Source organism: Apus apus, chromosome 1 (assembly GCF_020740795.1).
Source record: "Apus apus isolate bApuApu2 chromosome 1, bApuApu2.pri.cur, whole genome shotgun sequence".
NCBI lineage: Eukaryota > Metazoa > Chordata > Aves > Apodiformes > Apodidae > Apus > Apus apus.
The window spans coordinates 94,907,700-94,926,982 of NC_067282.1; the positions used below are offsets into that span (position 1 = coordinate 94,907,700).

Consider the following 19,283-nt stretch of genomic DNA (forward strand, 5'->3'; position numbering starts at 1 on the left):
ATGAGTTAGCCTGCTAAGAATATACAAGTCATGAGCAAGCTTTTGGGTTATCACATAGCTGAAAAAAACAGCTATTTTCACCTTGTGTTGATCTGCTTAGGTACTACTTTTCTGCCTGCAAGCAGTGTCTGGCTGCCATGGCTGGCAGTTATTCTTTTGTTCAGGGTAGCCAAGAGTAATTTCTAAGGTGCTGGGATATATTCTGCTGCACTATTACTAAGGAGGTGGAAGTACTCGACAGCTTGGACCTTGACTAGCTAATTATTTGCAGATTTACACAGAGTTAGTGGATGAAACTTTGGCTCATGCTGACCCTGTAACAAGGCTCTGCTGTTTATACAGTGTAGTGGGTGTGCACCTCCCCACCGTGGCAGAAGCCAGGGGTGTCACTCGGGTAAGGAAAGGCAGTGGAACTGTGCCCAACCCAGGGAAGGCCAAGCATGCCTTGTAGCCTCTTTTAATGACAAGAGGTGACAAATGGGCCAGAAAGAACTGTATTAAATCCCCACAAAGAACTGGTATTTTCTGTTGGCAAAAGTAATAGCTTGAGAAATAGCCCTTTTTACTCTGTGAACAATAAAACTACTCTCCCCTAAGTTTATGCTGGTTTTGATCAGGGATGCTGAATGTTCAGACAGAAGTGGTGGCATTAGTATCTGTACTGAAGCCAGAAGCTAATCCTTTCCTTAGGTAACATTTTTATTGCCTCAAGATCAGGATGTTTATGCTTTATTTGATGATCTTCTTTATGCTGGCCTCCCATCTCCAGCCCTCACAGCTGCCAGGCTGTGTGCTGAAGATGCTCTTCAGGGATGCAGAGTTTCCAAGCAGCCAGGCATCACATTTTCAAACACAGGCGCCGATGAACAGCTTTCCAAACCTGTTCGGGGAAGGCTCCGGTGCTGAGCATACTCTTTCCGCTGAGGGGAAGACAGGGAAGGCTTTGGAAAAGCTGGAGTGAGCCGAGCTGATGTGCCGCGGCGCTCGGAGGAGGGTGAGAAGCCCCGGAGCTGCGGCCGCGCCCCGCCCCGCCGCGGGAAGGCGGAAGGGTTTCGGGGCGGCCCCGCTCCCCAGCCTGCCAGGGCAGCGCCCGGTGCCGTGGCGCGGAAACTCCGGCCCCTCCGCGGCTGAAGGTCTGCGCCGGCAGCCCGGCCATGGCCGCCGTCCTGCGGTGCGCGCTCTGCGGCTGCCTCCTGCTCGGCGGTGAGTGCCCCGCGGCGGGTCGTCTTCCCGGTCCCCGCGGCGCCCTCGGGAGCGGGGCGGGAGCAAGGGGCAGCGGGGCTGGGCGGCTTCGTGCCCCAGGGCCGCCCTGCCCGGCGGGTCGGCGCTGCCCTGAGGAGCCGAGCGGCTGTCGGGCTGTCCCACGGGGAGCGGTGCGGGATGCCCCGGGGCCTGGCGTGGAGCGGTGCGGGATGCCCCGGCGGACGCGCTGCCGGCAGGGCCCCGCGCCCGCTGCCACGCGGGGCTTTTCCCCGAAGGATGTGTCTCTGCTGAGAAACTGGAACTTTCCCTCTGGGGTTGGGACAGTCGTGCAAGCCTCAGCGATGACACGGCGTGCGTGGGAGGGAAGGCAGGGTGTTGCAGGCGGGAGCAGGGCCCGGCGCACGGTGGGCTCCTCTGGCAGAGCTCGTGCTGCTGCGGGCAGCCCCCGCGGGCACCTGCCCTGGCCCGGGACGTACCTTTCCCAAAAGAGGCCCTATTTAAGTCTCGTCTGAGATGTGTACGAAAACGTCGTTTACAAAGAAGGAGAGCTAAAGCAGTCAGTTTCTCGGCTCTGTGGGTCTGCCGTGCAGCATGAAGAACCTTACCAGGAGACTTCTGAAAGTAAAAGACCTTGTCAGGGAAGTGAGCCTTCCTTCAGAGGCACCGGGCTTTTGACTGGGAATTTACAGGGGCACGTCCAACTGCGGAGGGAGCTTCCTCGAAGCGCAGGCAGCTCCCTAGGGACGGTCCTTTGCGGCAAGGACCAGGTGGTGCTGGAGAGGAGAAACCACATGCCTTGTGCTACCCAGGTTCTTCTCAGGCTGTGCTGTTCACACAGAGCCTTTGCAGTCTGTTATCTGTGCCCATCTTCTGCAGGGCTCTGCCTACCTGGGACTTGGCAGCTAGGAGAAGGTATGGGAACAGGAGGGCAGAAGTGCTTTCTACCCTCTGGGCACAGCCCTGCAAAGGGGCAGAGTGCGTGCATGGGCAGAGATCTCTGAGGGTGAGTGCCCGAGGTAGAGGATGTGTACACGCAGGGACAGCATCTCTCAGGTTCTGGGCGCAGGAGAGCAAGCAGCTTCTGCTTTTCTGGAGTGCAGCACTTTGATTTAATTTGTTGGGTGCAGCATCTCAGGTTCTGGGCACAGGAGAGCAAGCAGCTTCTGCTTTTCTGGAGTGCAGCACTTTGATTTAATTTGTTGGGTGCAGCAGTAACATTGCAGGAAAGGCGTCTGGGAAATAGTTTTTACTTAAGCAGGGTTTAGATTTGAAATGCTTGCCTGCTAAAGGTAGGTAACTGACACGTTCCTTTCATTAATTTATGCATCAGCTACAGACAGACAAAATAGGCTATTTATTTTTTCCTTCAAATATAAATAATTAGGTTTTAATCCTGTGACATTTATTCAGTAATCTGATCTGACAGGTTTTGTTTGCATCGATCAGGTGTGTTTCAAAAACGGGCCAAAATCTTTTCTATTTTACTTTCAGAACTAAGAATTCTTTAAAAATAATAGTAATGGACTGTTCATTGATACTACTTTAGGGTTTCCTTTATTCAGTTTCAATAAAGCAAAATGTGTTGGTTTCACTTGAGAAGAGTGCCAGCTGACGACGTTTATCTTTATTGTATATTTACTAGCTCTGTTGCCTGTGAAGATTCTTCCTGTTTATCTCCTTTTTTCAGAAGGGTGATTTAATAACAGAGTGAGTAAAGCATTTTAAATGGCGATGCTGATCCGTGCAGTGAAGTTACGAACGCACTGATGGTGGAATTATTTTTTTTAATTATTGTTACAGTCTTATACCCAGGTATATGTAAAATGACTGTTCTTGTTCCTCTTCAGAAAAAAAAAATAATCCAACAAATCAGTCCACACACCTGTGTTGTTTCCATAGTGCTACTGGAGCACTAAGAAAAATTAGATTTTGACAATCTCAGATAGAGTTACTTCATGTAGTCTGTCTGGGCCCTAAGTCTTGATGAGTCAGTCATGCATAATAAATGATGGTATCATAAAGATCGTACTTCCTGGAAATAATTGATCCTAGTTAATTTGTTTTTATTGCATAAGCTCAGAAGTAATTGTAGGCATCAGGATTTATATTACATTATATTATATTATATTATATTATATTATATTATATTGTATTATTTTAAAATCAGGGTTTTTTACAAAGTGTCTGAGGCGAAGAGAATAATGAAAGCCTGTATTGAAGTGTTGGATCACTGAGAAGTTGCCGGAGGAACACATACTAAAATATTTGGTTGTGTTTGCTCCCACAGTATCTGGAATAGTGCCAAAACCCCAAAATGCAACAATTATATCAAATAATCTTCGTAGCATTTTACGCTGGGATGCACCTAGGTTTCACAAAGGGAATCTAAGTTACACCGTCCGATCTCAGAGGTAAGTCTGGGGGAGTTGTGATTTCTTTAATTCATATTTTACAGCTGGGTGCATTTGTGATCTATTTCATTTTTTACAGGAAGATCAGTAGCTGTCCCTTTCTTATAGCTTGTGAGAGACTGACCTCAGAACTAAGTAACAGGGCAGAGGCATTTTCTACCCATTTCACACCCAAGGCAGCTTTGTATGTACTTTTTTTTTTTTTTTAACCAGAAACACATTTTAACTTATTAGCTGCGCGTGTGGTTTTTCCTCCATCATGTAGTTGTCACCTGTGCTTCAAGATGTTTAGTCCTGCTGAGCCTGAGGACCTTACCTGGTCTTTCACCCCCGCAGCAGTTTGTGCCCTGCCACCAGGGCAGCCAGAGTGCCTGCGCCCTTGGTGGAAACGCCTGATGAACTGCACGCGGGTGACTCATCCGTTCAGTGCCCTCAAGTTACGACACATATTCTGAGGTCTTCTTTCGTCAGCTTTGGTGGGTTGGCTTAGCTTTGCTTTGGTTTTGCCACCATGTCCTTCCAAGCTGGTCTTTCCTGCCGGGAGGAGCAGCCTGTGTGGCTGTACCAAGGAAGGCAGGTGCTTCCCCAGCCCAGCAATGGGCTCCCAGCCTGTTGAGGAGACAACGTGCTGGGCCAGAGGTCCAGCCTTCCTCCTGAAGGCTGAATTCTTTGGCAAAGGTAGGGTAGGATCTAAAACGGGGATGACGGCACCCACAGGCAGGTGCCTGCTGAGGAGAAATCCCTGAAGTGAGGGTACAAGCCATCCCAGCAAAAAGATTTTTCTGGATTCTGGTGGAATTTACCTCTTGATAGCTATGTTACTAGGTGGGCTTTTAATCCAAACCAGAAAGGATATGGTATATTAAATTTTTCCCAGTCAGCTGTCAGGCTTTATTTTCTCTGGGTTTTCCTTATGTGCATATATTTAAGACAGTTCTGAACAAAGTCTGAGTTAAGACAGCAAAGCTGTGCATAGTGAGACTGTGTTAATGTTAATATCAGTTAATATCAGATTTGTCTGACAACTACTGTCTGTTGAATCTTGTTTTGTAACCACTGTCAAGAAAAGGGCATCTATTTACTCAATCATAATTTGAATATCTAACTTTCTCATAGGTTTATAGATGCCTATAAAATGCTTAATGTGTGTGTACACACTAGTAATGTTGTTTCTCATACCTTTGATATAATTTTTCTTGTTCATGAGCCATAATTGGATATATTAACAAACAGATATGCCACTTTTCTAGTTAACTGAGAGGAAAGACGTAGTCAGTTGTAATTTACACATCATATACATTTTGTTTCTCTTCCATACAGCATCAATTTCCCTGTAAAGAGGTATGAAAATATAAGCACAAACTTGAAAGTCACAGAGTGTGATGTCTCTTCTCTGTCTGCATATGGAGACTACAATTTACAGGTCAGAGCAGAGTCAGGAAATAAACATTCAGACTGGGTGACCATCAGATTCAAGCCAATGGATAACAGTAAGCCTTTTTCTAATCCTCCACAAAAAAAATATTGTCTGTTTTTAATTAAATTTAAAATTTGGCTCTCTAAGAAAAGCTACAGTGTGCAGGTAGTTTTTAATATAATTACATTGAACTATAAAATCTTAGTTGTAACACTTTCATTTTTTCTAAGGCAGAAGTTGCTGTCAGAAATCATAGTAGGTTCACTGTTACAGTAGATGTTAGTATTGGTGTTTGAAACATTGTTTGAGGAAGCTTGAAAAAAATGTTGGTTTTCCCTTAAAATTAGGCTTTGTTTATATTTTTCAGCCAGGGAGAGCTTTTCTTCAAGGATTCAGACTTTCTGTATTCGAAATAAGTTGAATTACTTTCTTCTTCATTGCTATGTCAGGCAAAATTATCTCCTTTTTTTTAATTAACAAAAAAGCTTTACAGTCTTTTCTGTGAGGTGAGGTAGACATTGCCTTCCATTAGAGTGCACAGCAGAGATGTTAAACATGTTGCTCTCACCTGAGCCTGGGGATGAGAGAAGGGTTTTTACCAATGAGCATCCTTTATTTTGTACATTCATAAGCATTATGAATCATTTTGCCACTCATAAGCAAAAATGAAATTATTTTAGACTGTGTTGTTAATATTACCCAAGACTTTTTTCTCCTCAGTGCTGTTAATACAAAGCCATGTGGGAAGCTTCTGTTAGACCTCATCTTTAAGAAAAACTTTTTTCAATCCTTTTTTCTTTCTTGTTCTTCTTTCATTTGCTTGAATTTCATCATTCTGTTCCTTGGATTTCAGAGTGTAATCTTGCAGCCTTGTTTTTCAAAGTGCTTTAATTTGTTATCTCCCTCCAAAAGCATAATATTGACATAATTTAATCTGCCTAAAACAGAAACACTGAAACATAGCACAGGAAAAAAAAAACCAACATTGCAAGTATAAATTACAGTAAAAAAAAAAAGTGTAATACAAAAGGTATGGATGGATTTTCAGAGCAAAGAGCAATCATGTAAATAATTAACAGAGTTGTAGTTTGTCATGTATTTGAAAGAGCATATGGCCTTCAGAGCTGGCTTGGCTTTGGAAAGCCTCCTGAACTGAGAAAATCTGGACATAAAACTGCCTGGAAAGGAAGAGCTGGGAGAACTGGCCAAATCTCTGAGCAAGACATGAGGATTTTTAATGTTGTCATAGCTGATCTGAACAGGGCATCATGATAAAAGTATCTGACATCTCTTTCTGAATTACTTTTTCTGCTAGTGCTTTTTTAAGAAATTTCACATTGCGTTGTAGGAATAGCCTAAGAAAAACAGAGTAACTAAGACCCTCCTCACATTATTTTTCACAAGTTCAACAGCTTTTTCTTGAGCATCACATGAATACATGGTCCAGCAATTAGATTTTTTTAAAACTATTTTAATTTAAAGGAAAACATATTTCTAAAGGAATGCAAAATTGTCTGTATATGGAACTCTTTTTTCCTTAAACACTTGACAGCATGGCTGCAGGCCAGACAGAACTTCAGTAGAAGCAGCCAAGGCAGAGTTGTTTGTTGGAATTACAGGAGACTGTAATGGAAAGCTCTGCATAGTTGATAACTAAGCTACTCATTAATGAATGTAGGTAGTGGCACAAAAACATAATAAGCCATTTTCAAAATATGAGAATATAATATTCAGATATGAATATTTAAGACATGCAAAAGTAATTAAAGTACTTCAGTTGTTCAAAGTGATCATAATGACATGAACATTAAAACACTTCACTAGAGAGTCTTTTCAGAAAAGACAGATGTTGCAACAGCTTGGTCCAGAAGGAGAAGTGAGTAATAAGCTCTGGAAATAGTCATTTCTCTCCAAGGAGTCACCACAGCTGGCAAAAGAGAACTGAGTTAACTTAGTGTATGGGAAATGCAGTCTGCAAAAATATCTGTTATTTAACAGCAAAAATATTTATTTATGCCTGACTCATAAAGGAAATTACTTTCTTCTAATAGATTAAATTATTTAAAGCGTGATTTGTCATAGGTTGTGTAAAAATGTCAAATTGAAAACAATGTGAAGCTGAATTACATTCTTTCTTCTCTTCCACCATTCTAATATATAGCAATCATTGGGCCACCTGATGTAAAAGTGAAGTCTGAGTCTGGGTCCCTGCATGTGGATTTCATAGGCCCTGTTGCTGAAAATCATCTTGAAAGGTGGTCTCTAAAGCAGTATTATGGCTCGTGGAATTACAGAATACTGTACTGGAAGAAAGGCAGCAATGAAGAGGTAGCTTCTGCTTCCTAGATGTTGTGACTGCATGACTGATAGATGCTTTTCTTGGTAAAAATACTGTACTGATTAAGTTCTGAAAGCTTACACTACTGAAGTAAAAATGGATCGCTGCTGTCATTACAGTGTAATGAAGTCTAGTCACTACAACTAGTATTCAGAGCAAATGGTAGATAGCTGTGTAGTTAAACAGGAGCGTGGATATATTTCCTCTTCCCACAATTAGAAATAACTGCAGTGCTATAGGTGTTTATTCCCTCAGTTTAGTGTTGATACACTCTGTCCCACCAAATTTCTGTATGTCACACATACAAGTAACTTAGCAGCTGTAACGTCAACAGTATCTGTGATCATGGTGATAAGTTGACTTCGATTACAATCTCATGATATTCAAGTATTTGTGCTTTTCATGGGACTCTGGGCTTTGAATACCACCATGCTGGGGCCTTGTATGAACTGTGGTCACCTTAATCTCTTCAGTTTCTATCAGCTGTCATTTGCTTTCTTCCTCTTGTGGACAACCTCTTCCACAGACAACATTAAGCTGACCAAATACATAAATCAATTTTAAAATTAGATTAACTGTGCTGGATCAGATACTCCATCAAAGACTATTAAAACATCCTAGCTCACATATAGATGGCAATCACAGAATCACCAAGGCTGGAAAAGACCTTTAAGACCACCAAGTCCAGCATATGACCAACACCACCACAGCGGCTAGACCACGGCACTAAGTGCCACATCCAGCCTTCCCTTCCCCACATCCAGGGATGGTGCCTCCATCACTTCCCTGGGAAGTCCACTCCAATGTCTGATCACCCTTTCTGTGTAGAAGTGCTTCCTAATATCCAACCTAAACCTCCCCTGGAGCAGCTTCAGGCCCTGCCCTCTTGTCTTGTTGCTGGTTGCCTGGAAAAAGAGCCCAGCCCTCACCTGACTGCACCCTCCCTTCAGGTAGTTGAAGAGAGTGATAAGGTCCCCCCTGAGACTCCTCCAGGCTAAACAACCCCATCTCCCTCAGCCTATCCCTATAAGACTTTCCCTCTAGCCCTTTCACCAGCCTTGTTGCTCTCCTCTGGACCTGCTCCAGGACCTCAATATCCTTCTTGAAGTGAGGGGCCCAGAACTGGACACAGTACTTGAGGTGAGGCCTCACCAGTGCTGTGTACAGGGGGAGAATGACATCCCTACTGTGCAAATAAAATATTACCATGACTTTCAGAAGACTCCTCCATAACAAATGCATGGAGAAAGATCTTAAGTAATATTTTAATTACAAGGTCATGAGTTCTATTACAGGAAAAAAGGAAACCCTTTACTGGAAGATAGGAGTCATGGTATAATTAGTGCTTTGTACATCACTACAATTTTCATATAATAGGATAATTCTTATTTGTATTTGTTACCCTTCAACAATTCTTTGGCATTGAATTCCAGAAAATGAAGGATCATAATTTCCAAAAAAACTGACTAGTTTTCAGTACTCAAACTACAAGAATTTAAGGTATTTGTGTCAGACACAGAGTGGCCAGCAGAACTAGGGCAGTGATTGTCCCCTGTACTTGGCACTGGTGAGGCTGCACTATGTTCAGTTTTGGGCCCTTCACTACAAGAAGGACATTGAGGCACTGGAGCGAGTCCAGAGAAGAGCAACAGAGCTGGTGAAGCATCTGGAGGACAAGTCTTACAACGAACAGCTGAGGGAACTGGGGTGGTTTAGCCTGGAGACAAGGAGGCTGAGAGGAGACCTTATTGCTCTCTACAACTACCTGAAAGGAGGTTGCAGCAAGGTGGGGGTTGGCCTCTTCTCCAAGGTAACATGATAAAACAAGAGGAAATGGCTCCAAGTTGTACCAAGGGAGGTTTAGATTGGATGTGAGAGAAAATTTCTGCGCTGAAGGGGTTGTCAAGCACTGGAACAGTGGAGTCACCATTCCTGGAAATGTTTAGAAGACATGTAGATGTGGTGCTTAGGGACATGGTTTAGGAGTAGATTGGGCAGTGCTAGGCTAATGATTGGACTTGATGATCTTAAAGGTCTTTTCCAACCTAAATGGTTCTATAAGTTTCCATAGGGAACAAAGAAGCAAAATGCACAGACTGTGTAACTTCATAGGTTATTTTTTTACTTGGATGCTTGCTCAAAATGTTGAAACCTACCTGTAGAGTCTTCTTACCCCTGAGAAAGAATCTGTTAATATGTAATGTGGCATGTTGTAGGGATTCCTGTACTTACAGGAACATAGCCAATCACGCCTCCAAACAGCAAGATGCCTTTGCTGTTAGTCACCTAGTAGCTTCCACAAGCCTTTCTCTTTCTTTTGTCTAGATCATCCATCCTACTTGCTCCATCACAAATAAAATTCAGTTTGTCTGTGACAATATTTTAGTTTACCTCATTTGGTTAGGAAATTGTCTCCCTCTGCAAACAGATCTCCTTTATCCCATCTCTGCAGGCCTCTTTAGCCTGAAATATTGTTAGTGCTGCTAGAAGCAGCCAGAAGGTCACTGGTGTGGGTGGTCTCACATTCTAACCAGAGGTGAAATTAATGTAGTTTTATCAGGGCATCATTTCATCCTGCCTTTAAAAGCCTCATTCCTGTTGCAGCTGTTACTGCTAGGACTTGTCCTACTAAATGTCATTTTAATTACTTAGCTAGTCCATTCACTAGACTCCTGATTTTCACATTTTTCTTCTCTGTTACTAGGTGACTCACACAGATACGAAACATAACTCTGAAATACTATCTCAGTTGGAGCCATGGACAATATACTGTATTAAAGTGCAAGCAGTTATCCCCGAACTGAACAAAACAGGGGAACTGAGCAAAGAGCTCTGTGAGCAGACAACCTACAACGGTAATACCTGCTGCATCACAATGGGACACATGCTGTAGAGAACTAGGAAATTTGCAAAGCCATTCAAAAATCGGTGTAATATGTAAACCTTCCAAAAATGGACGTTTGTTAGTATTGTTAGTATTGTTTGATGGTTAATCACAGGCTCCTTTGGAGCAGAGGAGTTGGAAACTAAGTGAAAACTGCAAGTCATATAGCACCAATGGCTTGATACTTTACTTCTCTGTAGAGGCCTGAAAATCAGTTAAGTGGAGCACAGGCTCTTCACTGATCACACTGTGTGCCTGAATTTCTTTTGCCATTAGCTGTATTCATTGTCCTGTGAAAGCCTCTGTTCTGTAGATGTGTAGCTGCAAAAGGAGTGTGTTGCAGGCTGCTTCATCTGTGGCAATATTGCCAGTGCCTGTCATGAGGCTAGGCCATAATCTCTGTCTGTGACAGACAGCAGTTATTAATCAATAAAATAAATTATTATTTTGTCTCAATGCTTTCCTTTTCATTTTGAAGGCCGTTAAGTACCAAAAGTTCTTTAATTTTCAGCCATGCCACCTTAGCTGCTGTCTGTAGAATCCAACAATAACCACCATGTGGGCTGACCCTGTCATCTTAGCAGGGAGCTTTATGCCCCTAGTTAAGAGAGTCCTAGATGTTGTCTTTTTCACAGGCATATTGTGTATTTCAAGTAACTTCACTCTCTGATAACTTGTGAAAAATCAGAGACACAAGCTGATGAGGAAGTCTCCTGGGGGAGGCACTGGGCTAACCTGTTTCTGCTATGCTTTTCCTCATAAAATGTCACCTCATATGTTTTTCCCATGTGTATATTACCCGCATGCACTGCAGTTGAATTGCAGGTGGGTTTGGGGTGGGGGTGTTGCTTGTTAGTTTGGGGCTAGAGCAGTGTCTAGCAAGCATAGGCTGGTTTAAAACATTTCTATAGTGATGTATGGATACATCTTGATTCCCATTGCCTGTTTCTTTTTTTTTTTTTTTAAAGGCTCAATAGTTTAGAATTATACAGACTTTTGTCCCCTGCTGTCTTTGCTGCCATTTTTACAGATTTCTTTATTTAAAAAGTGGAAGCCTGTAGTTTGGCAGTGATATGTGTCATCTCCTACACTCCTGGAACACCAAAGAGCATACGATAGCTTTTTGCATAGTATCACCTTGTAGATGTTCTGTTGGTCTTTTCTCCTTTAATCATTTGTCTAGTATTGCATGTAGAGTCACCAGTGTGTAACTCTAAATGTCTAAATAGGATGGCTTGTAAGCTTGCTTTGTTGAGAACTTCCTTAGCCTATTCAGACTAAAAATTTTAAAGGTATTGAGGTATTTTGCATCTGGAAACAAAGACTTATGTCTGCAGTTACAGTTTTATAATAGTTTGAGGGTTTTTTTCAATTCTACAGAGATAGTGATAATTTGAAAATAATAGACTCAAAAATGAATATTCAGAGTTTTAATTATTTTTTCTTGTGTCTTGCAGGTGTAACTCCTGTGTGGGTAATTGTGACTGTACTTATAGGATCAATGTTGGTCGTTGTAGTATCTGTTCCTGCTTGTTTCTTTTCTTTTTTTTACCTGTATCGACTCACCAAAGATGTTTTCTGCCCTTCATATATTTTCCCACAACACTTGAAAGAGGTTTGTTTTCTACCTAACACAATTGAAATCAGCCTTTTCAGCAGAACTGCTTGCCTTTCAAAGGCTCTCTCTGCCAAAACCTTTAGAGCTTCTTTCATTTGCACCTGATTGTTAGCAGAGTGCAGACTATTCTGAGGGGGTTTTAGACAATAAAGAGTGATGCTGGTTATGTGTTGTTACAGAGTTGTGTATGGTGAAGCTCTTCTGCCAAACATAAAAAGTCATTCAGATAAGTGTGAATTATGAAGTGAGCTTTTGAAAAAGCTGACAAAGGAAGGTACTTTTCAGCTTGAGAAAGGTAGAGGAAGTTAGTTAATTTACTATTTAATTTCAGGCATTATAAGGTCATACATAGTGTTACATCCAGGCTTTTTTTTCATCGAGTTCTGTGGCACTGCATAGATTAGAAGCAGTGAAATTAGACTTCCTGTTTAAGGATGTCTAATAAACTCTGAAATACTGTAATTTTTAAAGTTCTCTACACAGAATGTTACAAAATATTTAAAAGCTGAACATTTCTAAAGCTTGGTATAGGCTTTGTTTCCTAATGCAACTGCAGAATTTGCCATATGAATCTTTATATGGCTTAGAAACAGGATGTTTTTTTTCATTTTAAAGTGAGAGAATAACAGGTGTTAACCTTCAGTTCCTCTTTTTAGCTAGCAAACAACTGTGTTATCTGTCTCCTGTCACATTTTAGAGTTAAAATTGCATTTGTTCTCCTGAAACAAAGGTCTTTCACAAATACAATAATGAGTTTTAACATGAATGTAGTGAAGTCTGAAAATTCAAGATAAAATGGGAGCGATGAATGTTAGCCATTACTGTTGGGTAATACCAGTGACCCTCTTACCCACAGGGCAACATAGGAAGGCTGGATCAGAATCTCCTCCAACGAACAAAGATATACGGAGTATTATTTGCACTGCAGCTAGCAACCTATACTCTTCTAAGTTTCCTGAATTTTCTCCTGGATCTTTCATTTTGACTTACGTAGAGATCAGCAGACAAATGCTTTGCAACTGGCTTAGCTCTTGTGCTTGAAGTTGGGCACATGCTCAGCACACCATAGCTTGCTGAACCTGGAGCTCAGCTATTGGGAAGGCAGCACTGCTCTCATCAATACAGGATGTGGTCAAATGCCATTTTGCTCACTGGTTTCTTACAAAAAAGGGAGAAGTTTCATTTTGTGCTAGTGGGTTGTAGTGGTTAATCACAGTAATCAAAGGTCAGTTGTGCTTACTTACAATGATGTGTATCAAAAGCAGTGGTTTCACTATGTGAATATTTGAGATTGCAGGTTGCTGACAGAACATTTCAAATCACAGTTTGCTAGAAAAAGGTCTACTAGTAATAATATTAGGTTGTGGGGTTTTTTAATTGCAGTGAACAGGACTCCTGATAGAGCAACTTGTTTCTTGGGTAAAATGCACTGAAGTAATAGACAGGGGTCAAGTCACAAGAGCAAAATGCAGTTGTAGTCCTCCAGCCACTACCAATAAAATGAACTGGCACTTCAGCTGCCCAAACGAGTGACTGGCAAATTGTCACTGTGTTGAGTAGGTGTGCTGGTTTTGTGTTGACATTCAAAGTACAGTCACGACATCCTGCAAAGTCCATGTTGATTCTTGAGGCTGGTTCCATCTTATCAGTAGAACAGGGAGAGGTAAGAAGTTGTGATATTTTGGTACTAAAATTAAATCATCTTTCTCACTGAGCTGCATAGCCCTGCAAATCTCCTCCCTCTCCTTTACTTGACTAAATGGTTATGGTTTATGTTGACATTTAAAACACTGCTATTTGGTGTCTGAGCAGACAGCTCTCTGAGATGGCAGGAGCAATTTACATCTCCTGTACTTGACAAATCTCTCTGCAAACTCTTTCACCTACAATCAAGTCACCATTTTTATTTTTTTCTTTCCAAACAAAACCCAGTTGTTGGTTTTTTGTGGGTTTTTTTAAAGAAAACTTATTTTCTAAAGAAGTCACTAACCCCCGAGGTATCTTCTTGCAAATAAAGGCACTGCAGACTTCCTTCCAAACCTTGCACAGGCTGTTAAAGCAAGCAGAGAAGTTATTACATTGCTGCTTCTCTCTTTTTAAGGATTGAGAAAGTCCCTTGATGCATGGAAAACAAAAGGAAACAGATTTCTAAGGAAACAGAGTGGTATGGCTGGTGCAACCTAATTATAATTTCCTCTTTCTTCACAGTTTCTGAACAAGCCTCCTAGCGGTTCGCAGTTTTTTACTGCACTCCCACAAGAGCAGCACCTTTCTTATGACAAGCTAACTGTTATTTCAGAAGAATCCAAAAATCAGAGTGATGAGACTGAGGGTGAGGCCAGCAAGACAACAGAGCATCTTCAGGACTCTGAACAAGAAGATTCTGATTCAAGAATAATACCAGCTTCAGAAATGGCCTAAATGCACTCATACTTCACTCGGACAAAAAAAACCCCAATGAGTTGTTGGGTTTGCTGCATTCTTAAGAGAGTAAAAAGTTATATACAAAGATGTGCACACAGACTTTTGACAGAGTCATATTTTTTTTAAAGCACAACAAACCTGACTATAAATGAATTAAGTATACGGAACTTTTGCCACTGTTTTTGGTGGCTCTCTGTTAAGTTGGAGCAATACCTAGGACTGTGTTATGACTTTATAAAAGGACATACTGTATATATTAATACTAGCTAATTTAACTTTGATTATTTATTGCAAAAGCTAATCAAAATGGCATATTGTATGAGGTTTGTAAAAGAAAATAATACTTTGTAAAGAAAGATCTGATTTTTGTTTTAATTTTTTTTTTTTAATGAGATCGTGTGTATTCTTAAAGATATTCCTAGTGGCATAATCTTTCTATTGAATATTTTTGTACCTGATGCCAAATTGTAAAGTTTTTGTGATGGTATGAACTCCATATGAATAAACCCAACACAAATATTCAGTGTGTTGTGCACTGCAAGGCATTACACATACTTCATCACTAAGGACAGTGGGAATGCAGCAGTGCACTGCCTGATAGCCCTCTGTGTTCAGGTATTGCTCAGTCCCCCAAGCAGTTTCTATGGCTAATTAAATTTTGCCTACCCAATCCAGAGTCCACTGAAGCCTGTGGAAAACTTCACAGCTTAAGTGGGAGTTAAATCCTGGTTGGAGAAGACCTTGTAGATCATCAAGTCTAACGATAACCTAAATCCACCAACCATAACCTAATCCACCCGTTCAGTGCTTAAATCATGTCCTCAAGCACCACATTTATATTTCTTTTAAACTCTTCCAGGGATGGTGACTCCACCACTCCTTGGGCAGCATGTTCCACTGTCCAACCACTCTTTCAGTAAAGAAATGCTTTCTAATATCCAGCCTAAACCTCCCCTGGTGCAGCTTCAGGCCATTTCCTCTTGTCCTGTCATTATTCACTTAGGAGAAGAGGCCACCTCCCACCTCCCTACAACCTCCTTTCAGGCAGTTGTAGAGAGCAATGAGGTCTCCCCTCAGCCTCCTCTTCTTCAAACTAAACAATCCCATGTAGATTCATTTATCTGCTGGCACATATTCTTTATTCAAAAAGATGTCAAAAGAAGTAAATCCAGGTGAATGCAACTCCCATGCTGCGTAATACGATCTCACCTGCATAGCCCTGTTGGAGGATATGAGGGTTAGAGCCACTCCTAGATTGGGTCGTAAAGTGTGACCTGTGCACTGTGCACTAGTTTTGTGAGTGACGAAAATGTTTTATATGTGTATTATTACTTCAAAATGAAAGTGAAAAATTAAATTCTGCCAACAAAAGTAACTTGCCTTGAGCGAAACGGTGTGTAAATCATAACTGGATGTGGGAATTGCAAAATTTCTGGCTACAGTTTTAATGTTTGTTAATTAAAGTGTAAATATTCACTGCCTGGGAACTCTTGCAGGAAGAAAACATAGAATTAAAGAACCTTTTTGGTTGGAAAAGACCTTTAAGATCATCAGGTCCAACCATTAGCCTAGCACTGCCAAGTCCACTCCTAAACCATGGCCCTAAGCACCACATCTACCTGACTTTTAAACATCTCCAGGGACAGTGACTCATCCACTTTCCTTGGCAGCGTGTTCCAGTGCTTGACAACCTTTTCAGTGCAGAAATTTCCCCTCATATCCACTATAAATCTACCCTGGCACAACTTGGGGTCATTTCCTCTTGTTCTATCACCTGTAACGTGGGAGAAGAGATCAACCCCCAGCTTGCTACAACCTCCTTTCAGATAGTTGTAGAGGTCTCCCCTCAGCCTCCTTTTCTCCAGGCTAAGCCACCCCAGTTCCCTCAGCTGTTCCTCATTAAGACTTGTCCTCCAGCTGCTTCAACAGCTCTGTTGCCCTTCTCTGGACTCACTCCAGCATCTCAATGTCCTTGTAGTGAGGAGCCCAAAACTGAACACAGTATCAAGGTGCAGCCTCACCAGTGCCAAGTAAAGGGGCACAATCACTCCCCTAGTCCTGCTGGCCACACTATGTCTGATACAGGCCAGGATGCTGTTGGCCTTCTTGGCTACCTGGGCACACTACTGGCTCATATTCAGCTGGCTGTTGGCCAGCATCCTTAGATCCTTTTCCACCAGACAGCTCTCCAGCCACTCTTCCCCCAGTCTGTAGCACTGCCTGGGGTTGTTGTGGCCCATGTGCAGGACCCTGCACTTGGCCTTGTTGAATCTCATGCAATTGACCTCAGTGCATCAATCCAGCCTCTCCAGGTCCCTCTGTAGAGGCTTCCTACCCTCAGTCAGAGCAACACTCCCACCCAACTTGGTGTCATCTGCAACCTTACTGAGGGTGCACTCGATCCCTTATCCAGATCATTGATAAATGTATTAAAGAGAACGGGTCCCAGCACTGAGCCCTGGAGAATACCACTTGTGACTGCCTGCCAGCTGGATTTAACTCCATCTACCACAACTCTTTGGATGGCCCAGCCATCCAATTTCTTACCCAGCAAAGCATACACCCATCCAAGCCATAAGCAGCCAGTTTCTCCAAGAGAATGCCATGGGAAACTGTGTTAAAGGCTTTACTAAAGTCTAGCTAGGCAACATCTACAACCTTTCCCTCAACCACTAGAGAACATGCATTGATTCTTTGTACTACCCAGCTACATGTAATCTGCACAGGTTTTTTTCTACACTTTTTAATTTTCATCATAGTTTGATTTAATGTGGAACACGGAATAAAAATGGAAGCACCTTAATTTGGAGTTTTTTTAAGGCATTTTCTTTCACTGGTGCTTTTCTTCACCTCTCATCAAAGCTGCTCTTTGAGTGCTGGTCCTAATGAAGGTCAATGTCCTGTGTGTGGTGCACCTCTCCACTGCAAAAATTCAGCTCCCTGTGTGTTCTCTATCTCTCCTTCCACAGTAGCAGCTTCTTCGGTACATTATTATATCTTTTTCTTTTTTGGCTTGCAGAAAAGCAAAAACCACATAGATAGTTCATATGACCAACGCATTTGCTAGTTATCCAGCTGTTGACCCAAATCTGGGCTCTCCACATGCTGTGCAAAGAGCCAATCAACACACTGGGTTGAGGTGTTTCTCTTAATTTCTAGCCTGCAGAGCCAGGTGCCAGGCATCTAACACCAGCCAGCACACCTTTCAAGAAACAAGTAGGGTTTTATATACAAAACAGCAACAAGGAGAAACTACACAAAATACATGATTGGTTAACAATGATTAATCCACTGCTCCTAGCTGCACATACGCATCTAAAACATTTGGGGAGGTTACCTGATTAGCATGCTGGTTATTCACAAGTGGGTATTTTAGTTTTATAATAATCTAAAGCTACTAAAGGATACACCTTTATCCTGACTTCATTCAAAAATCATGCACACATTTCTAAGTCGGCAACAGTAAAACCCTGAACCTGAAATGTACAGCTTTCTTACCTTGGAATTCTCTGTGCTGTCTTTGTTTGATACTAGGCTCTTTCCAAGGAGTCAGAATGACCAAGGTCAGACACTCCTCTCTCAGTGACACAAGTCTGCTCCATTTGGAATCTTTGTGACTCTTAACCCTTTTATTTCAACATCACAGCCAGCTGCTCTCAGACACAAAAGAGGATTGAGATTTCCCTGCCTTTTCCTCACTCTTTTAGTTAGTAGAGCTGATTGCTTCTAACCAGTGGCTGATTTTCATGGAAGAGCAGGAACTTACTGTCTATCAAATGTGGCTGCAATCAACAGACTGGCTCAAAGGTTATGACAAGGGCACAGATAAGGCAGTCCCATGTGCTGCGCCACTTCATTACAGGTTCTAGGAACAGAAAAAAAAATCTTGGCTATTCAGAGATACAGCCTTTTAAGATTAAAGCAAGAACAATGTGTGCAAGAACATAATCTCTGAAATTGTGAGTCCCTGGCTTCCCCCATTTTAAAAGGGGAAGCATTTCCCTGTCATGTCTTTGCCAATACCAATTATTGTTGTATCACATGAGAGGAAAGGGAAAGACTCTGTTCTCAGAGTACTGGTTCCTCTTTCAACACAGCCAGACATGCGAGGAAAGCATTTGTCCTGACCACTTTGTTTGTTTAACTTTTACTTGATGTGAAACTTTGTATTAGTTTCCACATCTGTTTTAAGTTCCCGTGAGCCCATCTTTAGCCTATTGTCTAGATCATCATCAAAACCCCTTTATATAGTGAATTAAAAAATAAAAAATATATTAAGATTCCAGATGCACTATGGCTATCACGAAATAGGAATTAATTCCCCAACTCTGTGTCTCAATAGGTCAACAAAGTTTCCAAAAAGTCCAGAGACCTGTACAGGGTTCAATCCTCAATCACACCATTTTCCAGTTGTCCAAGGGCATCGAGTTGACAGAGCTGTTAGACTAAACCATTGCTAATGTTACTCTAATGCAGATAACTTGGTAAATCAAGTTAGGTCATATGCCACACAGAACAGAAATGAAGGCTCCAAGGCAGAATATATTTAATAAAGAACATCCTGAAATGGTAGAGAGAGACATTCTGTTAAATCCTGATTCAATGTTCTGGTGCCAGAAGTCTCATTTCATGTAGAGTTAACCTTGTAGTCAGGGCATCTTCCAGCACTGATGTCCAGTTGTCTGCTTGCCCTTCAGCCATGTGAGCATCTAGCATGTGCATTTGTGTGGTGCAGCAAAGCATTGTTTATACTCACACATTGCTAACCAGCTGTTCCTGGGGATTTCAGTGTTTTCCAGTGTTTTGTTATTTAATGGGCTAAGACCCAGTAGATCAGTTACACTTAGACAAAAGGGCTAAGTGACAAAGGGTGATGTATTTGGAAACTCTAATTCTGGCCCCATAAAGCACATTCCCTAGACTCTACCAAGACAGTAGCTCCTTCAGAAAACAGCCTGGGATCCTTCCCTGGAAGAGCATTTCTTTCC

The 19,283-nt window shown here is 42.0% G+C and overlaps 1 protein-coding gene across 2 annotated transcripts; it reads left to right on the plus strand.

Moving 5' to 3' along the window:
• The first annotated feature begins 53 nt into the window (after positions 1–53).
• Positions 54–14,818, plus strand: IL10RB (interleukin 10 receptor subunit beta). Of its 2 annotated transcripts, none has more exons than XM_051615015.1 (7): positions 54–1,203; positions 3,491–3,614; positions 4,935–5,104; positions 7,193–7,359; positions 10,074–10,224; positions 11,711–11,868; positions 14,080–14,818. In XM_051615015.1, the coding sequence occupies exons 1-7, from the start codon at positions 1,155–1,157 to the stop codon at positions 14,290–14,292; spliced, it is 1,032 nt and encodes a 343-aa protein (XP_051470975.1). In that variant the 5' UTR covers positions 54–1,154; the 3' UTR covers positions 14,293–14,818. The 2 variants fall into 2 exon arrangements, with proteins under 2 accessions (XP_051470975.1, XP_051470982.1); XM_051615022.1 differs by lacking the exon at positions 54–1,203 and adding an exon at positions 1,448–3,015.
• Positions 14,819–19,283: the final 4,465 nt, after the last annotated feature.

Coding starts and splice junctions, on each gene's coding strand:
- IL10RB (XM_051615015.1), top strand. CDS start 1,155: ATGGCCGCCGTCCTGCGGTGCGCGCTCTGCGGCTGCCTCCTGCTCGGC. Junction 1,204..3,490: donor CGGCTGCCTCCTGCTCGGCG/GTGAGTGCCCCG, acceptor TTGCTCCCACAG/TATCTGGAATAGTGCCAAAA. Junction 10,225..11,710: donor TGAGCAGACAACCTACAACG/GTAATACCTGCT, acceptor TGTGTCTTGCAG/GTGTAACTCCTGTGTGGGTA.